Source organism: Gekko japonicus, unplaced genomic scaffold (assembly GCF_001447785.1).
Source record: "Gekko japonicus isolate JY-2015 unplaced genomic scaffold, Gekko_japonicus_V1.1 scaffold1301, whole genome shotgun sequence".
Lineage (NCBI taxonomy): Eukaryota > Metazoa > Chordata > Lepidosauria > Squamata > Gekkonidae > Gekko > Gekko japonicus.
The window spans coordinates 275842-299407 of NW_015169213.1; the positions used below are offsets into that span (position 1 = coordinate 275842).

Sequence of the window (23566 nt, forward strand, 5' to 3'; positions counted from 1 at the left end):
GGTTAATGAATACGGTTTTGACTTCCACCCACCTTGGCAGCCTGCTGGGAAAAAATGAATCTCCTTCAGTCTTGTTAAGCAAGCAGCCATTCTAGAACTGATAAGGATGACATGTGATAGATGCCTGCCTGCTTCCTCTTATCTCTCCCGACTCTTTGAAAAGTTCCTTGGGCAAAAAGAAAGAAAGAAAGAAATAGGGAGGAAAAAATTTACCAAGGTATTGGGGGAGTAAGGTTCCCCCCCCCCTGTTAGATGAAAGCAAGGCAAGGGGTTGAATATTCTTTCAGAGTCCTGTCTGGCCTGGTCCTATCTTGTTTGGACCATTGGTGCCACTGGTTTGGAGTTAGTAGTGGATATAGTGATGACCCTGTGCACAGGTGGCTTTAAAGGTGGGTTAGAGAGATTCACGGAGGAGTGGTCTGTCAATAACTACTAGCCATAGTGACTAATGAGAACCTCCATATTCAGAGGTTTCAGTGCTAGCAGGTAACAGCCGTAGAAGGCCTTAGCCTCCAAACAGAAGAGAGCAATGAGGGCCCCGGTCACACAGGAGGATTTGCCCCGCAAGAGGGACAGATCGGGGGCGCATCAAGCACACCGCAACATCTGGGAAGCATCACGCACCCATCCCCGATCCGTCCCTTCGGCCCGAAAATGCACATTTAAAAGGTACTAGCAACAGAGCACTACCTTCCGGATGATGTGCGGCAACTCCAGGCGTCTGGTCGGGGAAGCGCTGGTAGCCCGTCGCAGCCAGCGCCGTTCCCCATCCCACGCATGCGCACAACTGTGCTACTGCCGGTTTGCTGCACAACATTTGATCAGCTGCCAGAGCATAGAGCCGTGGGGGCACGTCAGATTGCACTCCCGCGGTTCTTTTTGCTCCGGCTCTAATTTGCCTCCTTTTGGCAGTGGATCATCCCGCTCGTTTGACCGGGATCAAGGATGATCAGGGGCCTGGGGACCAAGCCCTACGAGAAAAGTAGGGTTGCCAAGTCTGGCCCACAAGCCGGCGGTGGACTTACAAGGAGGCTCGAAGAGAGGGGAGGGAAGAAGCGTGACGTTCCTATGCCCCCTCCAGGTGACGTACACGTCAGGGATGTCAGTGACGTGCCTACATCACCCGAAAGTGACATACACATATTGGTGACATCGTGGGGGCTACACTCTGTTTTGGGGGCAAAACTCTATGGTTTGAAGCTAATTCTACCATAGAGTTTTGTCCAGAGTGTCACCAGATGTTAGGCACTTTTATGTAGTGGCCCATCACTTGTGGCCCCTCATGGATCACTGCCTTGTCGTGGCGAGGGGGCTTGCGCAGTTCAATGAAGCTGTGGGCTATGCCGTGAAGGGCCACCCAAGACGGACAGGCCACAGCAGAGAACTCAGACCAAGCGTGATCCACCTGGAGAAGGAAATGGCAACCCACTCCAGTATGTTTGCCAAGAAAACCCCATGGACAGTATCAAAAGGCTAAAAGATATGACGCCGGAAGATGAGCCCCTCAGGTCGGAAGGTGTCCAATATGCTACTGAGGAAGAGCAGAGGACAAGTACAAGTAACCCCAGAAAGAGTGAAGCGGCTGGGCCAAAGCCGAAAGGACGCTCAGTTGTGGATGTGTCTGATGGTGAAAGGAAAGTCCGATGCTGCAAAGAACAATACTGCATAGGAACCTGGAATGTAAGATCTATGAATCAAGGTAAGCTTGACGTGGTCAAAAATGAGATGGCAAGACTTAACATCGATATCTTAGGAATCAGTGAACTTAAGTGGACAGGAATGGGCGAATTTAACTCAGAAGACCATTATATCTACTACTGTGGCCAGGAATCTCGTAGAAAAAATGGTGTGGCCTTTATAGTCAACAAGAGAGTGCAAAAGTCAGTACTGGGATACAATCTCAAAAATGACGGAATGATTTCTGTCCGATTCCAAGGCAAACCATTCAACATCACAGTAATCCAAGTCTATGCCCCAACCACTGATGCAGAAGAGGCTGAAGTGGACCGGTTCTATGAAGACCTACAACACCTCCTAGAACTAACACCAAAAAATGATGTCCTCATCATCATAGGGGACTGGAATGCTAAAGTAGGAAGTCAAAAGGTAACCGGAATAACAGACAAGTTTGGCCTTGGAAAGCAAAATGAAGCAGGGCAAAGGTTAACAGAGTTTTGTCAAGAGAACACACTGGTCATAGTGAACACCCTTTTCCAACAACCTAAGAGGCGACTCTACACTTGGACATCACCAGATGGGCAACACCGAAATCAGATTGACTATATAATTTGCAATTTTCATCAAAACCTAGGCTTCATGCATATTCTTTAGAACCTGTTCTTTTTCATTTACTTGTAAAATTTTATCAGATAAATGGCTCTTATTTTCAATGTCAATTCTAGATTCTTCCAGTTTCTGCAGAATATGATTCTCAAATATTCTGAACTCACAATACTATCCTGTGTACTTTCGGCAGGCACTCTTGGGGAGTCTACTGTCTCTCCTTCTGGGAAGAAGTGTACTTTCTAATTACAACTCACTATAATAATTGCTGAATTCATTAAACATCTATTAACAGGTAATATATTCATAAAGAATACAAATGCAGGTACTAACTAATAAATAATTACAAATAGATTCTCAATCACATGAATTAATATAAATAGTTAAAAAGAATAATATATAATAAACCTGTCAGTATAAACTTCTTCAGTCACCAGGAACAAATCAATCAGTCAGTGTTAAGAGGGTTGCCAATAGATTCATGTTGATGTTTCAGTGCTCAGGTGTTGTTTTTTCTTTGAAGTTAATTGGCCAAGACATATAAATTACAGAAGTGAAAGTGCCTCAGTGTCACTTAGGAAGGTCCAAGATAGAAATATCTTGAGGAGGACAAATTATAATCACTGTAACTATTATTCAAGCAGGCGTAAAAGCATGAAATTCTTACATCCTTTGCTAAGTCCTCAGAGGTAGGAAGAATAGAATAGGAGGTTAATAATAATGTTCTTATCCAGACGACTCATCACTTAATGAAAGCAATATCCTTGAGAGTCACGGTTCATCTTGAGATGCCCCAACAACTATGCAGCAAGCCTGATAGTAGCCAGGCCAGGCTCAGTCCTTGCCAGAGGGCAAATGCTCTTCTGGTGTTGCCAGTGGGACATACCTGTGGCAGGCTAACAGGCTGCCAATGCCCAAAACAGGTAGCACATGGAATGTGCTATGCCACCAAAGTTTGGGTGGAAATTGACTATGCCTCTCTTCTTCCTCCTTTGGGAGAAGCTGAAGCATCATTCTGCACAGGTAAAACTGGAGCCTGATGTCTCAGCTCCTGCAGCACAGTGAGCTGACCTGCTTCTTCCCCTGCAGCCATAAGTGCAAAGAGACTCTGAGCTTGTATTATATATTTTAAACATATCAGTAGACTATGACAATTCTATTTTGGGGCAGGAAAAAAAAACAGGATCGGAGTTCCGGCGGGCACCCAAGTTGGCCACGCCCAGCAGGAACTCATTAGCATAATAGGCCACACCCAACAGCAGAAACTCATTAGGATTGGCTACATTAAGGGGTGTGGCCTAACATGCAAAGGAGTTCCTGCTACAAAAAAGCCCTGGGTTTTGACAACAAACAAGGTAAACAGAATAACAAGCAAAAGGTGAGTGTGGCTGGATAACCACACTTCTGGTAACATGGGGGTGCGGCCTAATGTGCTAATGAGTTGTGCTGTCATGGGTGTGGCCCAATATGCTAATGAGTTTCTGCTGTTGGGTGTGGCCTATTATGCTAATGAGTTCCTGTTGAGCTTTTTCTACAAAAAGAGCCCTGAAAAAAAAAAACAAAGACCATCCACAAGGTTAAGTTGTGCAACCCTGCCTTGGAACACAGTTTGAATACTGTGGTCTTCATGAAAGATAGCAGCAACATAATCCAAAGGCTTTCTTTCAGGTGGTATAGTACCTTTAAATGATCTCACATTCACTATCCAAAGAACTTATCCAGTAATAGGTAGCCTAGTATTACTGACCTCAGGCTGCGATCATATGCACAATTAGACCCGATATAGGTGCGAATGCCGGGCAGATTTAAATGGCGCAATCAGACAACAGCATCTGGGAAGCTCCCCGCAGCTGTTGGCAACCCGTTCTGCTCTGCCGCAGAAGTGGAGTTAAAAGACCCCGGGGAAAACGTGTTAGTAAACAGGCTGCAATGGGCCATGGACGGACTTTCCTGTGTCTGATCACTCCAGTACGCTCTCATGGCGTCGGGATGGTCTGATCAGGCCATCCCGACTCTGTGCCGTTGTTTCCCCCCCTCGCAGTATGCGCATCATCGCAAACTCCATAGGGAGCTTTCGGTGCAGAGGTGCGATTCATCGATCCCTTGGTTAAGTGCATGGGGGAAAAAGGGCACCAAAAAAATGACTCACCTGCAGTTACATCTGATCACGCACTGATGGACTGTACCCACAGCCACAGCTTCAAAGGGAGGTGTGATCATGCAACTGCGGGTCAAATTCCTCTGGAGGAAATAGCCTCGCTCCCCCCCCCCTTTTTTCTGGTGCATGTGACCGCAACCTCAGAATAGAATATGGGAGGCCCATGTTCATATATGGACTCTGTGAGGTAACTGCGGTAGAAAATATTTATTAAGTAACGATCACAAAATTTATACAAAAATGTGTACCAAAAATCTGCATATATAAATGCACAAAGGCAGTTGAAAATGGTGAAACCGACGATGATCTCCGGAATCACTTTGCCCTAGGAACATTCTTTCAGAGAATCTCTTGCAACCATGTTATGATACATCGGTGAAAATTAATGAAATTGTTGATACGTACCTGTTGAAATAACAGACCAACGCTGCTTTCATCCACATTCAGAAGAAGAATAGTATCGAAACAGTAGAACATTTCGGAGATCATCGTCATTTTCAACTGCCTTTGTGCATTTATATATGCAGATTTTTGTACACATTTTTGTATAAATTTTGTGATCGTTATTTAAATATTTTCTAGCACAGTTACCTCTCAGTTTCTTCTTCTTTTGATCTGTTCTGTGACTGTGACCATCATTTTTGAGCCACATATATTGACTCTGCCATGGAAGCTCACTGGTTGTGAGGATAAAATAGAGGAGAGCAGAATAATGTTATAAACTCCATTGCATCTACTTTGAAGCTTACTATATTTGGAGGAAGCGATATGCTCAGTTGACACTAGTTTAAAGAACCTTGTCGGTATACAAAAATTAGAAAAATATGCTGGGGCAATAGTGGACTTGGGGATCCATGGTACCTTTACACACCAGTGTTCCCTCTAAGCTGAGTTAGTGTGAGCTAGCTCACAGTTTTTTAGCCTCCGGCTCATACATTTTTGCCTTAGCTCAGGAAGGAGGGCTCCCGAGCAAACTAATTTACATGATGGCCAAATCGCTCACTCACAACTTTAATGCCAGCAGCTCACAAAGTAGAATTTCTGCTCACAAGACTCCACAGCTTAGAGGGAGCATTGCCTGTGGCAGTTCTATATGTTTGTGTTTGAATGGGTTTTGGTCAGCTAAAGATTTTAAGAACTGAACCTTATTTTCTTTGCTGTTTTGTCTGAAGCTAATCTTTGAGAATGTGTATATTTTAAGTGTTCTCTCTTTTGTTTACAGACTGCTGAATGCCAATAAGATCAACTGCCTGAGAGTAAACACATTTCAAGATCTTCATAATCTCAATTTATTATCTCTATATGACAATAAACTACAGACCATCAGCAAAGGACTTTTTGTGCCTCTCCAGTCAATTCAAACTCTGTGAGTATCCAAAAAATAGAGCATAATTCACTAAGACACTGTCCCTTCATCTTTGCAGGGGGGGAACAATACTTCGATTTTCTTCCAGCCCTACTTTTTGGCCTTGTCTTGGTACAGAATATCCTTGGGGCTGAGTGTTATTGAAGCATTACTGCTGCTATTAAGTCTCATTCCATTTCAGGCAGCTGCCTGTGAGTTCATATTATTGTGCATGTATAGTGCATGAAAAATAATGGCAAATCAGGTTCTGCAGCAAATTGGTAGCATTTGCAGATGGTTAGGCTAGGATCTGAAGATGAAATATTTGCATCTATGTAAAAATCACTTAAGTGCCTTCAGATTTTATTGCTGTATTTATTCTGCTTAACATACCAGCCATTATATGCATTTAAAGAGTAGCTTCCAAGATCAGGAAGCAAAGCTCCAGCTGAGTATGTGCTCTGGCACATGCATATCTGTTTGTATCCTAGCTTAAAACTACATTCCTTAAGAAACACGTGTTCTGTGGCTTTGCATGATTTAGAGTATTCAGTATCAGTTCCTACCAAAAGCTGCATATCTCATGGATAATAAAATTTCCAATTACATTCCCACTCTCACAGAGTAAATGTTATATATCATTGTACCTTTTGGGTCTTTTAGGCTCCAGCAAAATATTATTTTTCAAAATATCAGTTCGATATATTTTTGTTTTCTTTGTGTCTTACAGTGAGAGATGGTATCAAGTTATAACAGAGGAGTCAAAATGGTTTTATTTTTATTAGAAATGTTGCACATACTATTTTTGACATTTTCTTGGATTGCTTTTCATCACAGGACAAAGAAGATTAAAAAAAAACAATAACCCTGGCTGTTTGACTCTGTTAGAAATGTTTTGGTTAAAAAAAAATGATTAAGAGGATCTTGTTGCCAGTGTTTGGTGAGATCAGAATTTTGTGCTGATCTTTTCCCCCATCACCCTACTAACTTGTAAACCTCTTGTTTAACTGTGCCATATGTTAATAAAGCCATTCCAACAGGCCCCTTTATAGAACAGGACTGATTTCATGGAGCAACCACCATAGACAATCTCAAAACACTGGCTGCTACATGCACTGAATCATTTCGGGTACATTAGACTGACATTCTTATTCACATGTTTTGTCTGCACTTCACATACATTCCTGGAATGGAAACAAACTCTTATGATGCACACTGATTCATGTGGAGAACTGTGCACATCATCAGCTTTGTGGTGGATAAATGATAGCCACGTAAGGGCAGATGCATTGCATGGAAACTCCCTATAGTTCTTTCCTTAATTTTGGATTTTGTCACTATTTTAATTAAAAGCACATTACTATAACGGTGAAGTATGTATTAATTATGGATTGACATGCACCTTATTTACTCAAAAGATGACCCTTAATGTAAGATGACCCCCTTAAAAATGTTATACACACACATAGTTATTATTGGACATAACTATAACATAACTATGAGATGACCTCCCTCTTTTTTTTTTGTTTGATGATATATGTATGGAAAAACCTAGTCTTGCATCTGAGAAACTATACTAGAAATTAAGTGCAAGTTAATTGCAATGATAACTGCAAAAGGAAGAGTAATTAGGGTAGCCATATATAATTAGCTCAGATGACTATAATCAATAACTGCGAGCAAGGCTATGCCTATGGAACCTTATTATAAGACTTATTAACACATTTTTGCTATTGCTCTGATAGGAACAAGTTCAAACTAAACAGAGATGCTGTTTGTTATCCACCTCAGTACCCAGACACAATGCAGGAGATATATCTACGGATTAAGCGAAATAAACCTTCAGATAAATAATCTTCAGGTCTATTAGGTAGATTATAGATTTCATGATCAATGTTGTTTGAAAGTCATATTTGAGATTATATTAGTTTTAACCAATATGCTGAGAATTTTTAAATTTCACTCCTAAGATATAACCTCTGGCTCATCTGTGACTTTGCCACTGGTCTGATGGATACTGGTTTACATATCTGTGTTTCAATCTCTATAAAGATTTAATTTTGTAATAAAGAATCTTTTCAATTTAGCATTTTTTAAAAGGTTCCTTCAACTGCGTTATCCTTTGTCGGGCTCCCAGATGAAAATTGTGGCTTTTGTGGACAGGAAGTCTGTGTCCTTTAAAGCAGACTTTGCTATATTAATTTTTGTTTCCTTCTTGAAAAGGGCTCTCTGCAAACGTGATGAGCTAAAAAATATGAAATTTCTCCCATTCAAGGGCAGCTCCATGTGGCTTCCGCCAGGCCTGGTGCATTGGAAGCTGATTCAATTACTCTACTCTTCAGATTTGTGTTTGTAAAAAACAATGATGGAGTACAGTGTCACAGGTCACTTCTGGTTAAACATCCCATCCCTCTTGCAGGCATTTAGCTCAGAATCCATTTGTGTGCGACTGCCATTTGAAGTGGCTGGCTGATTACCTGCAGGATAATCCAATAGAAACCAGCGGTGCTCGATGCAGCAGCCCACGTCGCCTTGCCAACAAACGAATCAGCCAGATCAAGAGCAAGAAGTTCCGTTGCTCAGGTAATTCATTTATCCAGACTGTACTGCACTTTCAGTTCTGAAATAGGCAGGTCCAGAGAGCCTGCTAATCAAATCTGTAGGACAGTGTTTGCTATAATGGATATTATGGAGCATCTTTTTAAAATTAAATTTGGGAAATTGGATTAGTCCTCCAGAAAACCTATTTACCTTATGCATTAAAAAGAGACAAACCTTTAGCTTCCCTTGTGCTTTCTTTAACTTAGAAGATAGCAAGTAATTTTAAAAGAATGCGGCACTGTGCTATCTATAAACTAGATAACATGTAATTGAACCCATGTGCCAAATGTCTGATTATTTTAGAAATGAAAGAATTCAGATGTGTTCTGAGCAAATTTAGGTGGAGGTTTTTTTTAGATATTTCAAGAGATGATAGTACAATAGCACTCTGCAAATAATCATCATGAAAGAGATAAACCACGATTAAAATTAACCTAAATCCAGATGGTCTGAAGCAGTAGAACAAATTTAGAGTCCAGTGGTACCTTTAAGACCAACAAAGTTTTATTCAAGATATGAGCTTTCATGTGCACGCACACTTGATCAAATACATTAGAATGGCAGGGAAGGTTCAAACTTTTAGCCAGAGAATGAACAGCAAATTAACATGTAACATGATGATGTTCAAGATATACAAAGTGACATTAAATTACAAGTTAAAGTTATAAGTTCAACAGTTGTAAAGTAATAAATGTGTCAAACTAGCAGATGAATGTCTAAATGTGTCTTTTCCAGTTGTGGGAAGTGACTGGGAATCTTCATTCTCTCCTCTCAGGCGCAGAGGGCACTTGACCCTACATCCCCCTCAAACAACCCAATATCCCTTGCATTACATTCAGTATTATAATATACCATTCTGCAAAAGAAATACACTAAAATACAGAGGATTTATAGTCCTTGTTGCTGAGAATACATATGTGAGGAGTGAATGAGTTAGCATATGTAATGGGATAAAAATCCTATATTCCTGTTGAGTCCCGGGGAGGTTTTTGTTCCAAGTATTGTAATAACTTGTAATTCAGCAATTTCCCTTTCCATTCTGTTCCTGAAGTTCCTTTGTAATAAACAGCTACTTTGAGGTCACCCATTGAATGTCCTGGAAGGTTAAAGTGTTCTACGGGTTTCTCAGTCTTGTGATTCCTGATGTCAGATTTGTGTCTATTTATCCTCTGGCTCAGGGTTTGTCCTATTTGTCCTATGTAGAGAACCAAAGGGTACTGTTTACATTTAATGGCATATACATTGTTGGGAGTAAGTGAATGAGCCCCTGATGGTATAGTTGATGTTGTTCAGTTCAGTGATTGTGTTGTCTGGGTGCATGTGGCAGCAAAGTTGGCATCTGGGTTTATTGCAAGCTCTGGTTCCAGTGTCCATGTTCAAATGAGATGCTGCATTATTGTGGGTGAAGAGTTGTTTGAGATTGGGGGGCTGTCTGTGTGCAAGAAAAGGTTTTCCCCCTAGTACTTGTGAAAGAGAACTGTCATCATTCAGAAGAGATTGTAAATCGTTGATGATGCATTGTCCTGTTTTGAGCTGAGAGCTGTATGAACACCACTAACAGCTCTCAGCTCAAAACTAAAGCTCATACCTTGAATAAACCTTTGTTGGTCTTAAAGGTGTCACTGTATTCTAAATTTGTTCTAAAATTAACCTGTAATATTTGGTAAAATGTTTTAATGTGTATCTAGGGTTCTGGGGCTGATCTGAAATATTACAGACCTACACTTACTGATCTCTGTTGTTAGCATGTGTTTCATCTTCCAAGCATTGGGAAAAGGACATGGTCTCATGAAATTAAAATTCACAGTCTGTTCATATATGGGTTTCACTTGTAATAGTAGTACAGTGTCAGTGCAGTCCTAAACAGTTATACCCCTCTAAGCCCACTGACTTCAGTGGACTTACAGGTATGTAACTCTGTTTAGGATTGTATTGTTTACTATTTATGTTAAGCAATTGAAGTATAAGAAGTTTTTTCTTCTTCTGTGCCATGAGATTATTAGTTGAATTTATACAGAGTAAAGTTGCTGTTGCCCTAGCCTGGATGGTCCAGGCTGACCCGATCTAGTCAGAACTCAGAAGCTAAGCAGGGTTGGCCCTGGTTGGTCTTTGGTTGGAAGACCAGCAAGGAAGTCCAGGGTTGCTATGCAGAGGCAGGCAATGGCAAACTGCTGCTGAATGTCTCTTGACTTGAAAACCCCATGAGGGGTCATCATAAGTCAACCGCAGCCTGACTGCACTTTCCATCACCGTAATCAAAACTGGTGTCATTGATGGAATATCTTGCATAATTTAAAATTAGTATTGGTGCTCCCTTTTCACCAAAAAGGGGCCATGATAAATCTTGGTTCAGATAGTGAAGAACCAATGGTAGTAGGTTCTGCTTTAGTTGGAATAAGAATGACATGCAGCCTAGGAAGGAAACCTTTTCTCCTCAATGACGCGTAAATGGACCTTTATCAATATAATAAAAGCCGCTGTTCTCTAAGATATTGCAGGTGTTAGTTATATAAATTATATTGCAGCTGTAAGTTACATAAATAACTTAGAATTGTATGTTTGGAGCTCACCCAGTTAGGGTCCCAGTGTAAAATTTACTAGATGTCTTATTTGACATCTTGGTCCACAGTGATTAACTAGCAGCATGAATTCCACAAATTGCAGCATGGATTCCACAACTGTAAAATTGGGAATGACTCTCCTCTTGTGGTAGGGGGTATTTTATTTTAAAACATTTATATTCCTCCTTTCCTAAGGACCCAAAGTTAACAGAATATCAGTACAGATATACTCCATTTAAAATCCATCAATCAGACAGCAAAAAGTAGGGTTGCCAAATCTGGGTAGGGAAATACCTGGAGATTTGGGGGATGGAGCCTGAGAAGAGTGGGGTTTGGGGCATAATGCCATACAGTCCAACTTCAAAAGCAGCCATTTTCTCTAGGTGAACTGATCTTTGTTGCCTGGAGATCAGTTGTAATAGTGGGAGATCTCCAGCCACCACCTGGAGGTTGGCAACCTTCACAAACTGCAAGCCATCCAAAGATCAAGAACCTACAGGTCTCCCGGGGAAGTGCATTACACCACAGAAAAGGCACCAAATGGGCCACTCTCAAAAAAGGTACAGTCATCAGGTTTGGGTGTATGATGACACCCAGCTTTACCTGATGTTGGGCGGCCAGTCGGACTCCAGACCAGAAGATCTGGACAGGGCACTACAAGCTGTGGCTGATTGGCTTAGACTGAACTGGCTGAAACTGAATCCGACGAAGACGGAGGTCCTGTGCTTAGGTCAGGGCGGTCCGGGGTGGGGATCCCACTCCTGACCTTCGGTGGGGCACCACTGGTGCCAGCACCGGAGGTTAGGAGTTTGGAAGTGCTCCGGGATGCCTCCTTGCTAGGTCGGCCTTTTACCATCTTTGGCTGATTAGGCAGTTGGTTCCCTTCCTTGACCGCAATGACCTGGCAACAGTAAACCATGCGATGGTCACCTCGAGACTCGACTACTGTAACGTTTTCTACATGGGGCTGCCCTTGTCGCAAATTCAGAAGCTGCAGCTAGTGCAGAATGCCATGACTAGGCTCCTGATGGGCCTTCCCATGTGGGAGCACATCCAGCCTGCGCTGAAGACATTGCACTGGCTGCCAATAGCATACCAAATTCGCTTCAAGGTGCTGGTACTTACCTTTAAAGCCCTATATGGCCAGGGTCCGACATACCTGAGGGACCACCTTTCCTCATATATATACCCCAGAGAGCACTATGGTTGGGGTCTCAAAATCGACTGACCCTCCTGGGTCCCAAGGAAGCCAGGCTCACTACCACCAGGGCCAGGGCCTTTTCAGTGGCTGCTCCATACTGGTGGAATGAGCTCCCGGAAGAGATCAGGGCCCTGCGGGATCTTTTACAGTTCTGCAGGGCCTGCAAGACGGAGCTCTTCCACCAGGCTTTCAATTAAGGCGCCGTCTTCACTACTACCACCAACAATCGTAGATATAGATCCTGGCCCTTAATTTTAATTTTGACATCTGGCCTGTGCCGCCTCATGACTTAGGAAGATCACTGAGCTGAAAAACTGCTTGTCTATATGCACTCTTCAGTACGCCATCTGAAGTATCTAAGGAAATATTTAGGATTTTACGTTCTTATTTGTAAGTGAATTGTTTAAATGTTTTTATATGGATTTTAATGGTTATTTATGTACCAACCAATGTAAGCCACCCTGAGCCTGTTTCTGGGGAGGGCAGGGTACAAATTGAAGTGGTGATGATGATGATGATGATGATGATGATGATGATGATGATGATGATGATGATGATGAGTGCTCAGTGTGCACACAATCCCATATAGGGAGACATAGCTGTGAAAAACTTCATTCTGCTCAAGGAAAAGTGATGTGAATGCTAGAGTTATGTCGAAGCAGTTTATGACTTTGCATCTCTTTGTGCAATCATAACCACAGCTTGTTTATGACCATGGATGGTATCAGGAATGTGTAACATTGTGACAGTCAAATGATATATAACTGTTTTTTTTAAAAAAAAAAGTTATGCAGCTCACAAGTTTGCCTTTCAACGTGATTCTGCTTGGAATTTCAAGAAGTAAAGCACACATCACTGGAATTGGAAAACAGGAATTCTATTGAATGTCAAATGTCCCATTGTCTTATTTCTTTAGTATATCAATTTAATGTATTTGGTTGGTATAATGTCCTGACATATACTGCAACAGGTGTAAATCCTTGGTGTTTTGTTTTTTGTTGAAAAAACAATGAACTTAATTATATACTTGCACAAGCAATAATCTACTTTTACTTACCCTAAAGTTTGCCTCTGGTGATTGTAAACATGATGACATAGAGAGAGAGAGACGCACACACAAACGTTTTGTAGTGCGTGTCAGTTTAGAAGCTTTTCTTAGCGTCAGCAAACTCAGTTTCCATAGTATGAGAAGGACATGGAAGAACACTACTACTGTGTTTCATTATCAATCTGGAATTATTGCTACTATGTTGGGAGAAATTTTATCAAAGGTACTTTGTTTTAATTCTAATATTGCATCAGACAGAGATGCAAACTAAATTAAAATGTGCACTTTGAGTTTTTAGGGACCTGGAAGAAAAGTCCTTTGTTGTTATTAAGTTTCTTCATTTTCATCAGAAACTTAGCTCAGGAATAATACCCTGAGATCGAAGTGTTTTGTTTATGCACAGAAGTGGTTCATTATTTCAAACAACAATTGCACATGTTGGGTTAAAAGGACTCCGCTTTATATCATTAACTTTTAGTTTACTGTACATAGAGAGTGTAATGATCTTATCCTGAGGATCTAGGTGCATTTTTTCCCATTTGGAAATAGGAACAATGGCCATTTTAGGCATTAGGTAGGAGTACACTTGATTTTGCCATCAAGAGTATACACTGGGGGGGGCGCGGAGCGACAGCAGGACTGCGCAGTCGCACCCAACACTGCCTCCTCGTAGAGCTCCTACAAAAGAATTAAATTTTTTTAAAGACTGCAATTTAAATATCACAGCTTTACCAAAACAATGGGGAAGGCTAAGGGATCAAAAGGTGGTAAGAACCCCTCCAATTGGATGAAGTTAACAAAATGTTACTGGATGTACATGTGAAGGCGGAGCCAGCAGTTGCCAGCATGCAAAAGAACTCTAAAGAAATAGCTGGTTTGAAAACATTTGAAGGATGGGCAAAAAGCAAGCTAATGTTGTTAGAAATCAAATCACGGGAAACCAAAGTAAAATTTCATGGAATTTCTCTGAACTTTGATTTAAACAAGGACCTTACTGTTGCTTTAAATGAGTGGTTAGAGGGAATTATACAGCTTCTGGGGCCAGTGGTAAACAATGTTTTCCATTTAAATCCTCCCCAAACGGGCTTGCCAGCACTGATACCTGATATCGTGGCAGAACTTAAGGATACACAGACTAAGCGGAACCTTTTGGAAATTGCCAGGAAGAACAGAGGTCTTGAAGCTTGAGGACACTTACTTTGGTCCAGCTGTATCCAGATATTCCTTTTGAAATACTAAATGCCTGGAAAAATATGCATCCAATTGCACGAAAGCTTGCAGAGAAGAACTACAGGTACCGTTGGCTTCCACTCGGATATATATCGATTACACACCGAGGACACATATACACAGCCCATGATCTAAGTTCTGGTGAAGAGCTTCTGAAGGTGCTGGAATCAGATTCGGGATAGGAAACCAAGAACTGGTAACCAGAAGAAGAGGAACATACCACAAGACTGTAAAGAATTACATTGGAGGAGATTGCAGCTATAGTGTTACTTTTTCTTTCTTTCTTTTACCCTCTATCTTTTCCCCAAGTAAAGCAGTCTGGAATATAAAGTGTAGAGGATCACGCAGGAAAGGCCGATGGGATTCCCCCCCACACACCTCCCCAATGGGTTCTTTGGAACCGCTCCGGAGTCCCAGTGGGAGGGAACGCCGATTAGAAGAGCTCCAGTTTAAGAAGAAGAATATAATTATAGTAAAGATTTTAAGAGAGTAGAGTAATGAAACGGAGTAATATATTTCTTTTCTTTCTTTCTATTTTACTTTATAGTAATTCATCTTATAATATAAATTTTGAAACAAAATATATACAGAACATATGGTTATAAATATAAGGAGACTTAACAAAACATTGCTCAAATAGATATGAGGAAAATTATGGGAAATAGAGTTTATAACTGCATTTGCACTGGAGTAATTTTGAAAGGCAGAATAAGTTGGCAACTTGTAGTAGATTATTATTAAAGTATGTCAATTCTATTTCTTGTAGTAAAAAGTTTGTAATTAATTTGTAAGATTTTGAAATTAATAAAATTTATTTGGGAGGAAAGAGTATACACTCAACAGGGAAGTTCATCTAATAACAGCACCCCGATGATTGTATGATGCACATGTTTGCAAACACATATTGGTGGCATTCACACTTAGAAGCAGCAATTTGAATTTTTTTCAAAGGAATGTGTTTTCAAAAGACAGTACTTGTAGAGAACGTAGGAGAAAATACATGAAAAGATTTAATGGTTACATTTTTAAAACCTTGCTCCTTTTAAAGGCGATATGGTAGACTTCTCTTGCCTTGAAGGGAAAAAATCAGAATGATATTATAAAGAGAGAAGTTCTCATACAGCCTGTTAGGAAATAAGAGTGTCCTGTGTGTATCTGCAGATTATTAGGGTTCATAGAATGGATTTAAATCCTCTGGGCCAAGACAAATACAGAACCCACTTGGATAAGAATATTCTGTCAGCATTCTGCACCACTCTATGTTCAAGATGAACAAGCCTGCATTCTCCAGTGCTCCCAGAAAAAAGAAGAGGATGCTGCCATTTTCAGCAACAGCAATAAAAAGACATGATAGTCTTTTCTGTCAGCAGCACCTGCCTGATAGCAGCCAAGCGTCCAAAGAGACACAACAGTTCAATTTCACCAGAGACTCTTCTCCTCAGCAGGCTCTTCTGCTTGGCATCTTTTGATTAAGATAACTACTGTACAGTTTTGTTTTCTACAGGGAAATCAAAAAGAGTCCAGCAGCAGATTGTACTTGCTCAATGATAGTCCAGCGTCGCTTTAGAATTGGCAGGGCTCCTTAATTAGTGTGCTACTCTACTGTGTATGCTGCCAATGGCATGAAAAATATTGCTCTGCTCTGAGAAATGTCTCTTTCTGTTTTCTCCTGTTGCTTTTCTTCCCTCTCTCTCCTCTCTCTATCACCTTTGACAAGCAATTGATTGATCTGTCCATGTTCTGTGGTTTTCTTGCAAATGAAAGAATGTTTAAAGGAAACAGAAAGTCACTGGAGTTTTCCCCCCTTCTATCATAACAATAAGAATGTTTCTCATTTGAAACTCTGATCACCAAATGTGTTTCCTTAGTCTCTGTGGCATTTGATTCCTATTCTGTTCAACTGGTTTTATTAGCTATTACAATGCCAAAGAGATGTCATACACACCAGTAATATAACTAACAATGAAGGTAAGACAATGAGCCATCTGCCAACAGAAATCTCTCTGTCAGATGCTGCCTCTCAGTAATTCAATCCAAATTGAAGATAGGTGCACTGGTACAAATATGGAAGACAGAGACATAACCACCTGCATAGTTAGTTGACACTTCTGTGTAACCTCTATCATCACAGCAGAATTCTCTGTGTTAGCATGTAATCCTCCATTTATCAAACAGAGATGTTGTTAGCATTTATAGAAGAGAGCAGGCCTTGTCTGTGTTTCATATCTGTACTTGAGTTCTCAGCAATAATTTTAATTTAGATGGTGAATGCTTTCAAATATCACTGACCACAGATCCAAGAGGGTGTCAAATGCATAGACTAATTAGAGTTTCCCTTTGGATTTTCCCCTTTGGTAAATGTGTTGGTTGGTATTGGACAGGTGAAAAACGTCTTCTACCCTTGCTGTCTAGTTCAAGACTTCACTGTAACTAAAGTGTACTTTATATATTGGTAACTGCGGTGGCTCACATGTTAAGATGCTGAGCTGCAGACCAAACTGTAGTTTGGCAGTTTGAGACCCTAGTGCCGTGGGATGAAGTGAGCGCCTGTCTCTGGCCCCAGCTCCTGCCAACCTAGCAGTTTGAAAGCAAGAAATTGCAAGTACCGCTTTGGTGGGAAGGTAACAGTGTTCTGTGCATCTCTGCATTTAGTCATGACGGCCACATAACCAGAGGTCATTTTGGGGGGGAACGCGGGGGAACACAGTTCCCCCGGGTGAGGTGCAGGGGGGCGGGTCACATGACGAAGCCCCGCCCCCTGCTTCCAGCCGCCCCACTTCCAGCCCTCATTCAGCCAGGAGAAGGCAGGAGAAGAGGGAGGGTAAGTTGCTTCCTCCCCGCCTCTCCCCACCCCTGCCTGCCTGGGGCCAGGGAGGGCCTTGGCAGGGCTTCCTCGCACTCCCGCTGGCCTTGCAGGTCCACCACCGGGCCCCTGATGTCATGTGGTGTGGCATATGCTAATGAGTTATGCTAATGAGTTCCCCTAGCTCTTTTTCTACGAAATGACCCCTGCACATAACCATTGAAACATCTTCAGACAGCACTGGCTCTTCGGCTTGGAAATGGAGATGAGCACCGCCCCCTAGAGTTGGATTAGACTGGCTTTCGAGCAAGGGAAACCTTTATCTTTACCTTTACTAACCTGTATTAAGAGCAGTTCTGTATTTCTTTTGCATCCATTTTAAATGGGCAAAACAGTAGTATCCACCTGAACTAAACAATACAACAATACAACAAAAATGTAGACAAGCCAAGAAATAAATTCAGTCTCTCCCCTCCAGCATAGTTAAGTATGAATAAAAGATAGTGATTGGTGATAAGGAAATTAGATTACAATATCCATTGCAGGTCCAAACTGTTCACTGCTCTTAATTTATGTGCTTTCCCATGCATCTTAAGATCAAGAGTAAACCAAACTGGTCATGAGAAGCCTTTTTTACATTAGGAAAGAATAGTAAAACAATTCAATTTTATCCCATTAGTCCAGGCTTACCAATTGATTTCAATGGAGTTAGAGGAAATCCATATCAACTTCCACTGTAAGTTTCTCTCATTCTGTGGTCTGTTTCACACATTACAATCTTTCTGCATAACTGTCATTTTCATTTAGGGAAAAAAATTATCCTGCTTTTATACTGTCATTGGAGGCAAATGCAGTATGCTTGCTTGCCTTGGCTGGGGTGGGATGCTGTAACTATTTGTTCACAAGATGATCAGAGGTCAAGAGCTCCCTCAGAGCTTTTCTGTACCATGTGTCTTTCTTATAAGCCTTGATACTATATCTAACAAACTGTTTGGTCTGTGCTGATTTGGTGCTGGGAGTAGAGATTTCAAGATTGTGATGGTTCCATGCAGCTTCCATGACGTATGTAAAGGTTTGAATATGCTAAAATTAATTGTGGTAAGAAGCATACTATCATGTAGATGCCATTGCTATTTACTAGTGCCAGTCCACAAAGTAATCCCCCCATGCATGTACACAAACCATAAATTATGGCAGTTATGTGAACTCTTCTTAATATGGAAACATTTTTTTAGCAGACACAAATTATAAAATGGGCCTAAAATGTGATAGGACTTTTGTAAGCATTTATTGACTTTAACAATGGTGGGTGCTACTGAAGTTAAACAAATTCCCCCTCTCTAAGTTTGTAGCATTCACAAGAGGATTATTTTTCCTTTCCTTAAACAAAAATACAGATACAGCATAGTGAAAAATTGCTTGGTGGCACTCCCACCTGAAACAGAGCAGACTGAAAATGTTTTCATTTTGAAATTCTCGAATTCCTAATTTGTACCCATTTGGGGGGGATGGCTCAGAGAAGTACACCATCACCAGCTGCCTGCTATTCCTCTGGCACTGGGTGAGAGGTTTTGAAAGGCCTATACTGACAATGTGGGAAGAAGAACAGATTGTTGAGGAACAGTATGGACTCCTAACCAATGTTTAGTAAAATTTCATCCATCAAGTAATTCAAATATTCTAGCTGACATTCTACAAAAGAGCAATGATAAAATTTAAATATCTTGGAATAGATTATTTCCTATCGATAAAATGAGTTTTATTTTTTAAAAACAGCAAGCACTGCTAAATACTGATTGTTAACATCATCATAAAATTCTCAGAAGTTGGTTGCTTCAGTACGGATTTCCAAGTTGGCATGATATGACCAATGGTGACAGTACACTAACAGACTAACAGTACAATTCTATGTAGGATTACTCCAGAGTGTCTTGATTTCAGTGTCCTTAGGCTGCAGTAATTCTGCAGAGGATCTCACTGTTTATAGCTAGCTAATGATGGCATAGATGAAGCCATTTACAGTTTCTTCATAATTGTTATACCTTCAAAAGTTTCTGGTTGTTCTGATTCACTAAAAGTCTGTGCTAGAAAGTGGGGTTTTTTGCTTTTGTTGTATTTATTGACTTCTTGAACTCCAGCTCCTTTATGCATGGGTGAAGTGGACAGCTCACAATGAAATCTCCAGCTTATGCTTCTCCATGCTGCTTCCTCTCAACGCTCCTCTCTCTTTGGCGGCTGCCTAACACTGACTCTGGCTGTTGATGGGATTTTCCTTTGTGCTTGATCTAACCATGTGGTAGAACAATACAAATTGAACATGGTTCTGTCAAGCACCATGGAAGGCTCCATGCTTTCCTGCAGCATAGCATGCTGGGATACTTCTGCTGTTTTCAGAAGCATCAAAAGGTGAGAAACTTCCTCGTTTTGACAGGAAAGATGAAAAAAGAGGCCATGGGTAAAGAGAATTGTAATAATTTCTGCAAAATTAAAAGGCTGAATATATACCTCTCAGTGGGACCCCCCCACACACACACATACAGATAAAAGCATTAAGGAAGGGCTTTGACAACGACTTGCATGTGGAACAGTAGTAATGCATTCAGTAACTCTTCTTCCAGTAAACCAATTGGACATCTATGTTGATATATGTCAGTATTTCCCAGCTGGAGTCATGAATTCTTAGCCAGTGATTTTTTTAAAGAATCACACCCACTTAATTAATTTTATTTTACTCACTTCATTCATACCCCACTTTTCTCCCCTGTGGGGACCCAAAGTGGCATACATTGTTCTCTCCTCCATTTTATCCTCACAGCCCAGTGTGGTAGGTTAGACTGAGAGTGTGTGACTGGTCCAAAATCACCCAGCAAGCTTCCATGGCAGAGTGGGGATTCAAGCCTGGGTCTCCCAGGACCTAGTCAAAACTTGATTTTAGACAACTGTACTGCATGTTCTGCACTTTTGTAATATTATGGGGCAGTATTGCTTGTGTTAGACATCTAAGATGGTGAAGATATCGTCATGATGATCTAATCATTCTTCAATCATAGAACAGTTCTGAGTGAGAAAAAAAGGCCACAGCAATTCTGTAGAACAAGTGGGAGACCCATAAGACTTGTGGGGGAATCCTATCCTTTCCTCTTTCCTGCCGCTTGCAGCACCTGTTATCTGGTGGCAGCTCCTGCTCCTCCCTCTCCCATTCCCACTCACCTGCATTGCCTGTTTGAGTGGGGGGTGGGAGGAGCTCCCACTCCTCCTACCCCCCACTTATTTGCCTGCAGGTCTTGTGTAGAGGTGGTGGCTCCCACTCCTTCTCCCCATCCTCCTACTCCCACACCTGTCTGTTCATCTGCAGTACCTGTTCTGTAGTGGCAGCTCCTGCTCCTCCCCTGCCTTCTTCCTACTGCTCACCTGAAGCACCTGTTCTCCTCCAGTAGTAATGGTGGAAGCAGTGGCAGCTCTTCTTTTTGGCCACCTGCTTCCCTCAAAATGGAGGCCAAGATCTTGCAATGTGGTGCCATAAGATCTCAATGTTTTCTGCCAAATATTACGGGGTTGTTTTTTTTAGTTTGGGGTTTTTATGTAATCATGTGGGATCGGTTTCCCCAGTTCTATAGAAAAATATCCTATATATGTACCTAGCCCCATTCTTTGCATTTTTTTGATCTGCACAGTAGCCAGGCTCAAAATTAGATATATGATATTAGAAAGTACAGTATTCAAAGTTGGCATCCCAACCTTAGAATATTCTACATACTTGTATGCATCACTGCAGTATCCCATATACCAAGTAACTTTAAACTCCAAATTATTTGTAACTGACTTGGTAACCGGTTTGGCAATGGTTTTAACATTTCTACCTCCAGAAAACACTTTCAATACTGAGTTGTCCTCTGGTGAATCTCTATGAGTTTGCCATGTAGTACATGCCCCTCGCAGAAGATTCTAGGATAGATTCCTGGGCACACAGTCTGATCAGAAGGGGCCTAATTGTTGCCCACCATAAATACACCCAACATTTTCTTGCTGTTATAATTCATGGGACAATTAGGGTTGATAACTGCCTGGAGAAAAAAAGCCCTGTCCTTATAATAGTGACTTAATGAGATGTTAATGACCCAGTAAAGTTATTTAACCGCTTTATCATAAAAAATGTTTCAGGTGCATGTTTCCACACATTAATCCTCTGTTAAAGGGACAGGACATTTTTCTCCATCCTTGGTGACAGTTCTATGGACAAAGCATATAGTAATGGGCAAGCTCATTTTTAGAGAAGCATATGCCCCATTATTATCTTCTTCTCATTGAGGAAAACCTTTTAAGCATCCAAGGAATTGCTGGGTTCTCCAGAACATATTTTGAAAAACCACTGCTCTTCAGTTATAATGAGACTTTTCCCCTCTCCAGATTTTTGATTTGTTATGAAAGTGTGGTAAAAAATCTCACCATTTGGCAGGATAATCCTATTCAGACAACCATTCTACCACAACTCTGCGTATGACGTTTGATTTTTTAAATTCCTCGTCAATTGACAAAATGAAACAGGTAACCAACATTAAGGTGAGAAACTTCATCCCAGACTGATTTAATCACCTGCATTGAACAACTGCATTCCCAAGAGGTTACATGCATGCTGTGATGTTAGCACTTGGTAAATGGTTGCTGTATTTGCCAGTACTGTCAGATAAATCTTGAAATAAGCTCTTTTCTCCATCGCTGAAATGCCATTCTCTGTGGTGCCTCATGTGTTGTACTGAAAAGTGGGGTGAGAAGCTGGTTTTCTTTTAGTGTGCTGTCATCTTCTCAAGATACCCCAAATGTCCCAGGGCTATGAGACCAGGAGGATTGACACTATAGTTTTACTTGGTTAGAAACTTGTTCCCCCCTTACCCCCCCCAACTCATGCTTTTTGATTAAAATATAATTTAAATAATATACATACAAATAAAGAAACGGTATGGTTCTAAGCAGCTGATTTCCAAAGTTCAGCAAAAGAGAGCATTAGCAAACCTTCTTTATGTTAGCTTTTAATTTTAAAGTTGTAGAAAGTACTGAAATACACGAAGTAATATAATTTACAGTGTTTCCTCTTCGGGGCTTCCCAACACTGATTTTTTCAACAGATGAAGTAATGCTTGCACATAATTCTTAATATTGTATTTCTTGAATTGCACCATATCCACTTAGAGCCCCATGGGAGCATACTGATAAAATAATGCATGTAGAGATGGATGGACACGTATAATGGGTACTATAACCAGATGGCCTGTTCTCACATTAGTTTTCCTAAAGGGAATAACATGATAGAGCTGCCACCTGTCCAAGTGATCTCAAGGTTCAAGTTAAATAGTAAATTTCCTTTTGTTGGCAGCTGATTGCAGGCTGATGGGTAGCTCAGAGTACTTGATGACACTGTGTGGTATTTATCACTTTACACTCCATGGTCATTTACAGTATTCATGTTTATATATTAAATATTTGTAGAGTAGTAACAGTTATTTGCTGCTTCTTTTTCCTGCTTTTACTATTTCACCTGATGTGTCACGCCTGATGATGATGTGATGTGTTGGCTAGCTAAATGTCACTTTGTTTGTATAGAATAGGAAGAACGTTGATTACAAAATCACACTGGAACTGCCCAGATTTTTGTGTTTGCACCCCTCCTGGAATACTGATATGCCTCTTTACTTTCATTGTAGTGGTTCATATTTTATGTGCTCCTTCCATACGTGCCATGACCTCCTAAGTGTTTAACATGTGAATACCAAAGTATACTATGAAATAAATGTTGATCCCAATTAGTTTCTGGTGGGGGATAATTACATGTTCTGTGCTATGTAGTTTGTCCTTGAAAGATGTAAAGAACTGTGTACCAAGATGACCCAAATTTTAACAGGATGAATTCTTAAAAGTATGGTACTATGATATTGCAGAACTAGAAATAGAACTGGTGAAAAATGAGACTCTATTCTTTTGAACTGCCACACTATTTTTATGGGGGGGTCTCTATTCAATTTCATACGAGGTTTGCCCTGTATCTTGGGGGTCTTGACAAACACAAGCCCATAACTCTCCTGTGCAGGAATTATTCATGTGGCCTTTGGATCCAGGCCTATATATTGTAGCTGTGACATTCATTTAATGAATACCTACTGCAGACTTCCCCCTTAATTGGAATTGATGTTCCTGAGCTTGCTCAGCCTTCTTTAGTGAGTTCTCCCTTTAGTGTAAGCCCTCCCCCTTCTCAGAAATGAGGATTTTTTCCATGGGAAGGGGATGCTGGCAAGAAAATGGGACACACAGGAAAATGGAACATGGCTTCCTCTATTGAGTGTT

General features: G+C 41.0%; 1 protein-coding gene across 1 annotated transcript in view; it reads left to right on the top strand.

Moving 5' to 3' along the window:
- The window catches only part of LOC107114785 (slit homolog 3 protein-like), a 291107-nt gene that overhangs the window by 42709 nt on the left and 224832 nt on the right, over positions 1–23566 (top strand). Inside the window, exons 6-7 of the mRNA XM_015416378.1 lie at positions 5664–5807; positions 8206–8369. Coding sequence (XP_015271864.1) covers positions 5664–5807; positions 8206–8369 — 308 coding nt within the window. The remainder of the gene's footprint in view (positions 1–5663; positions 5808–8205; positions 8370–23566) is intronic.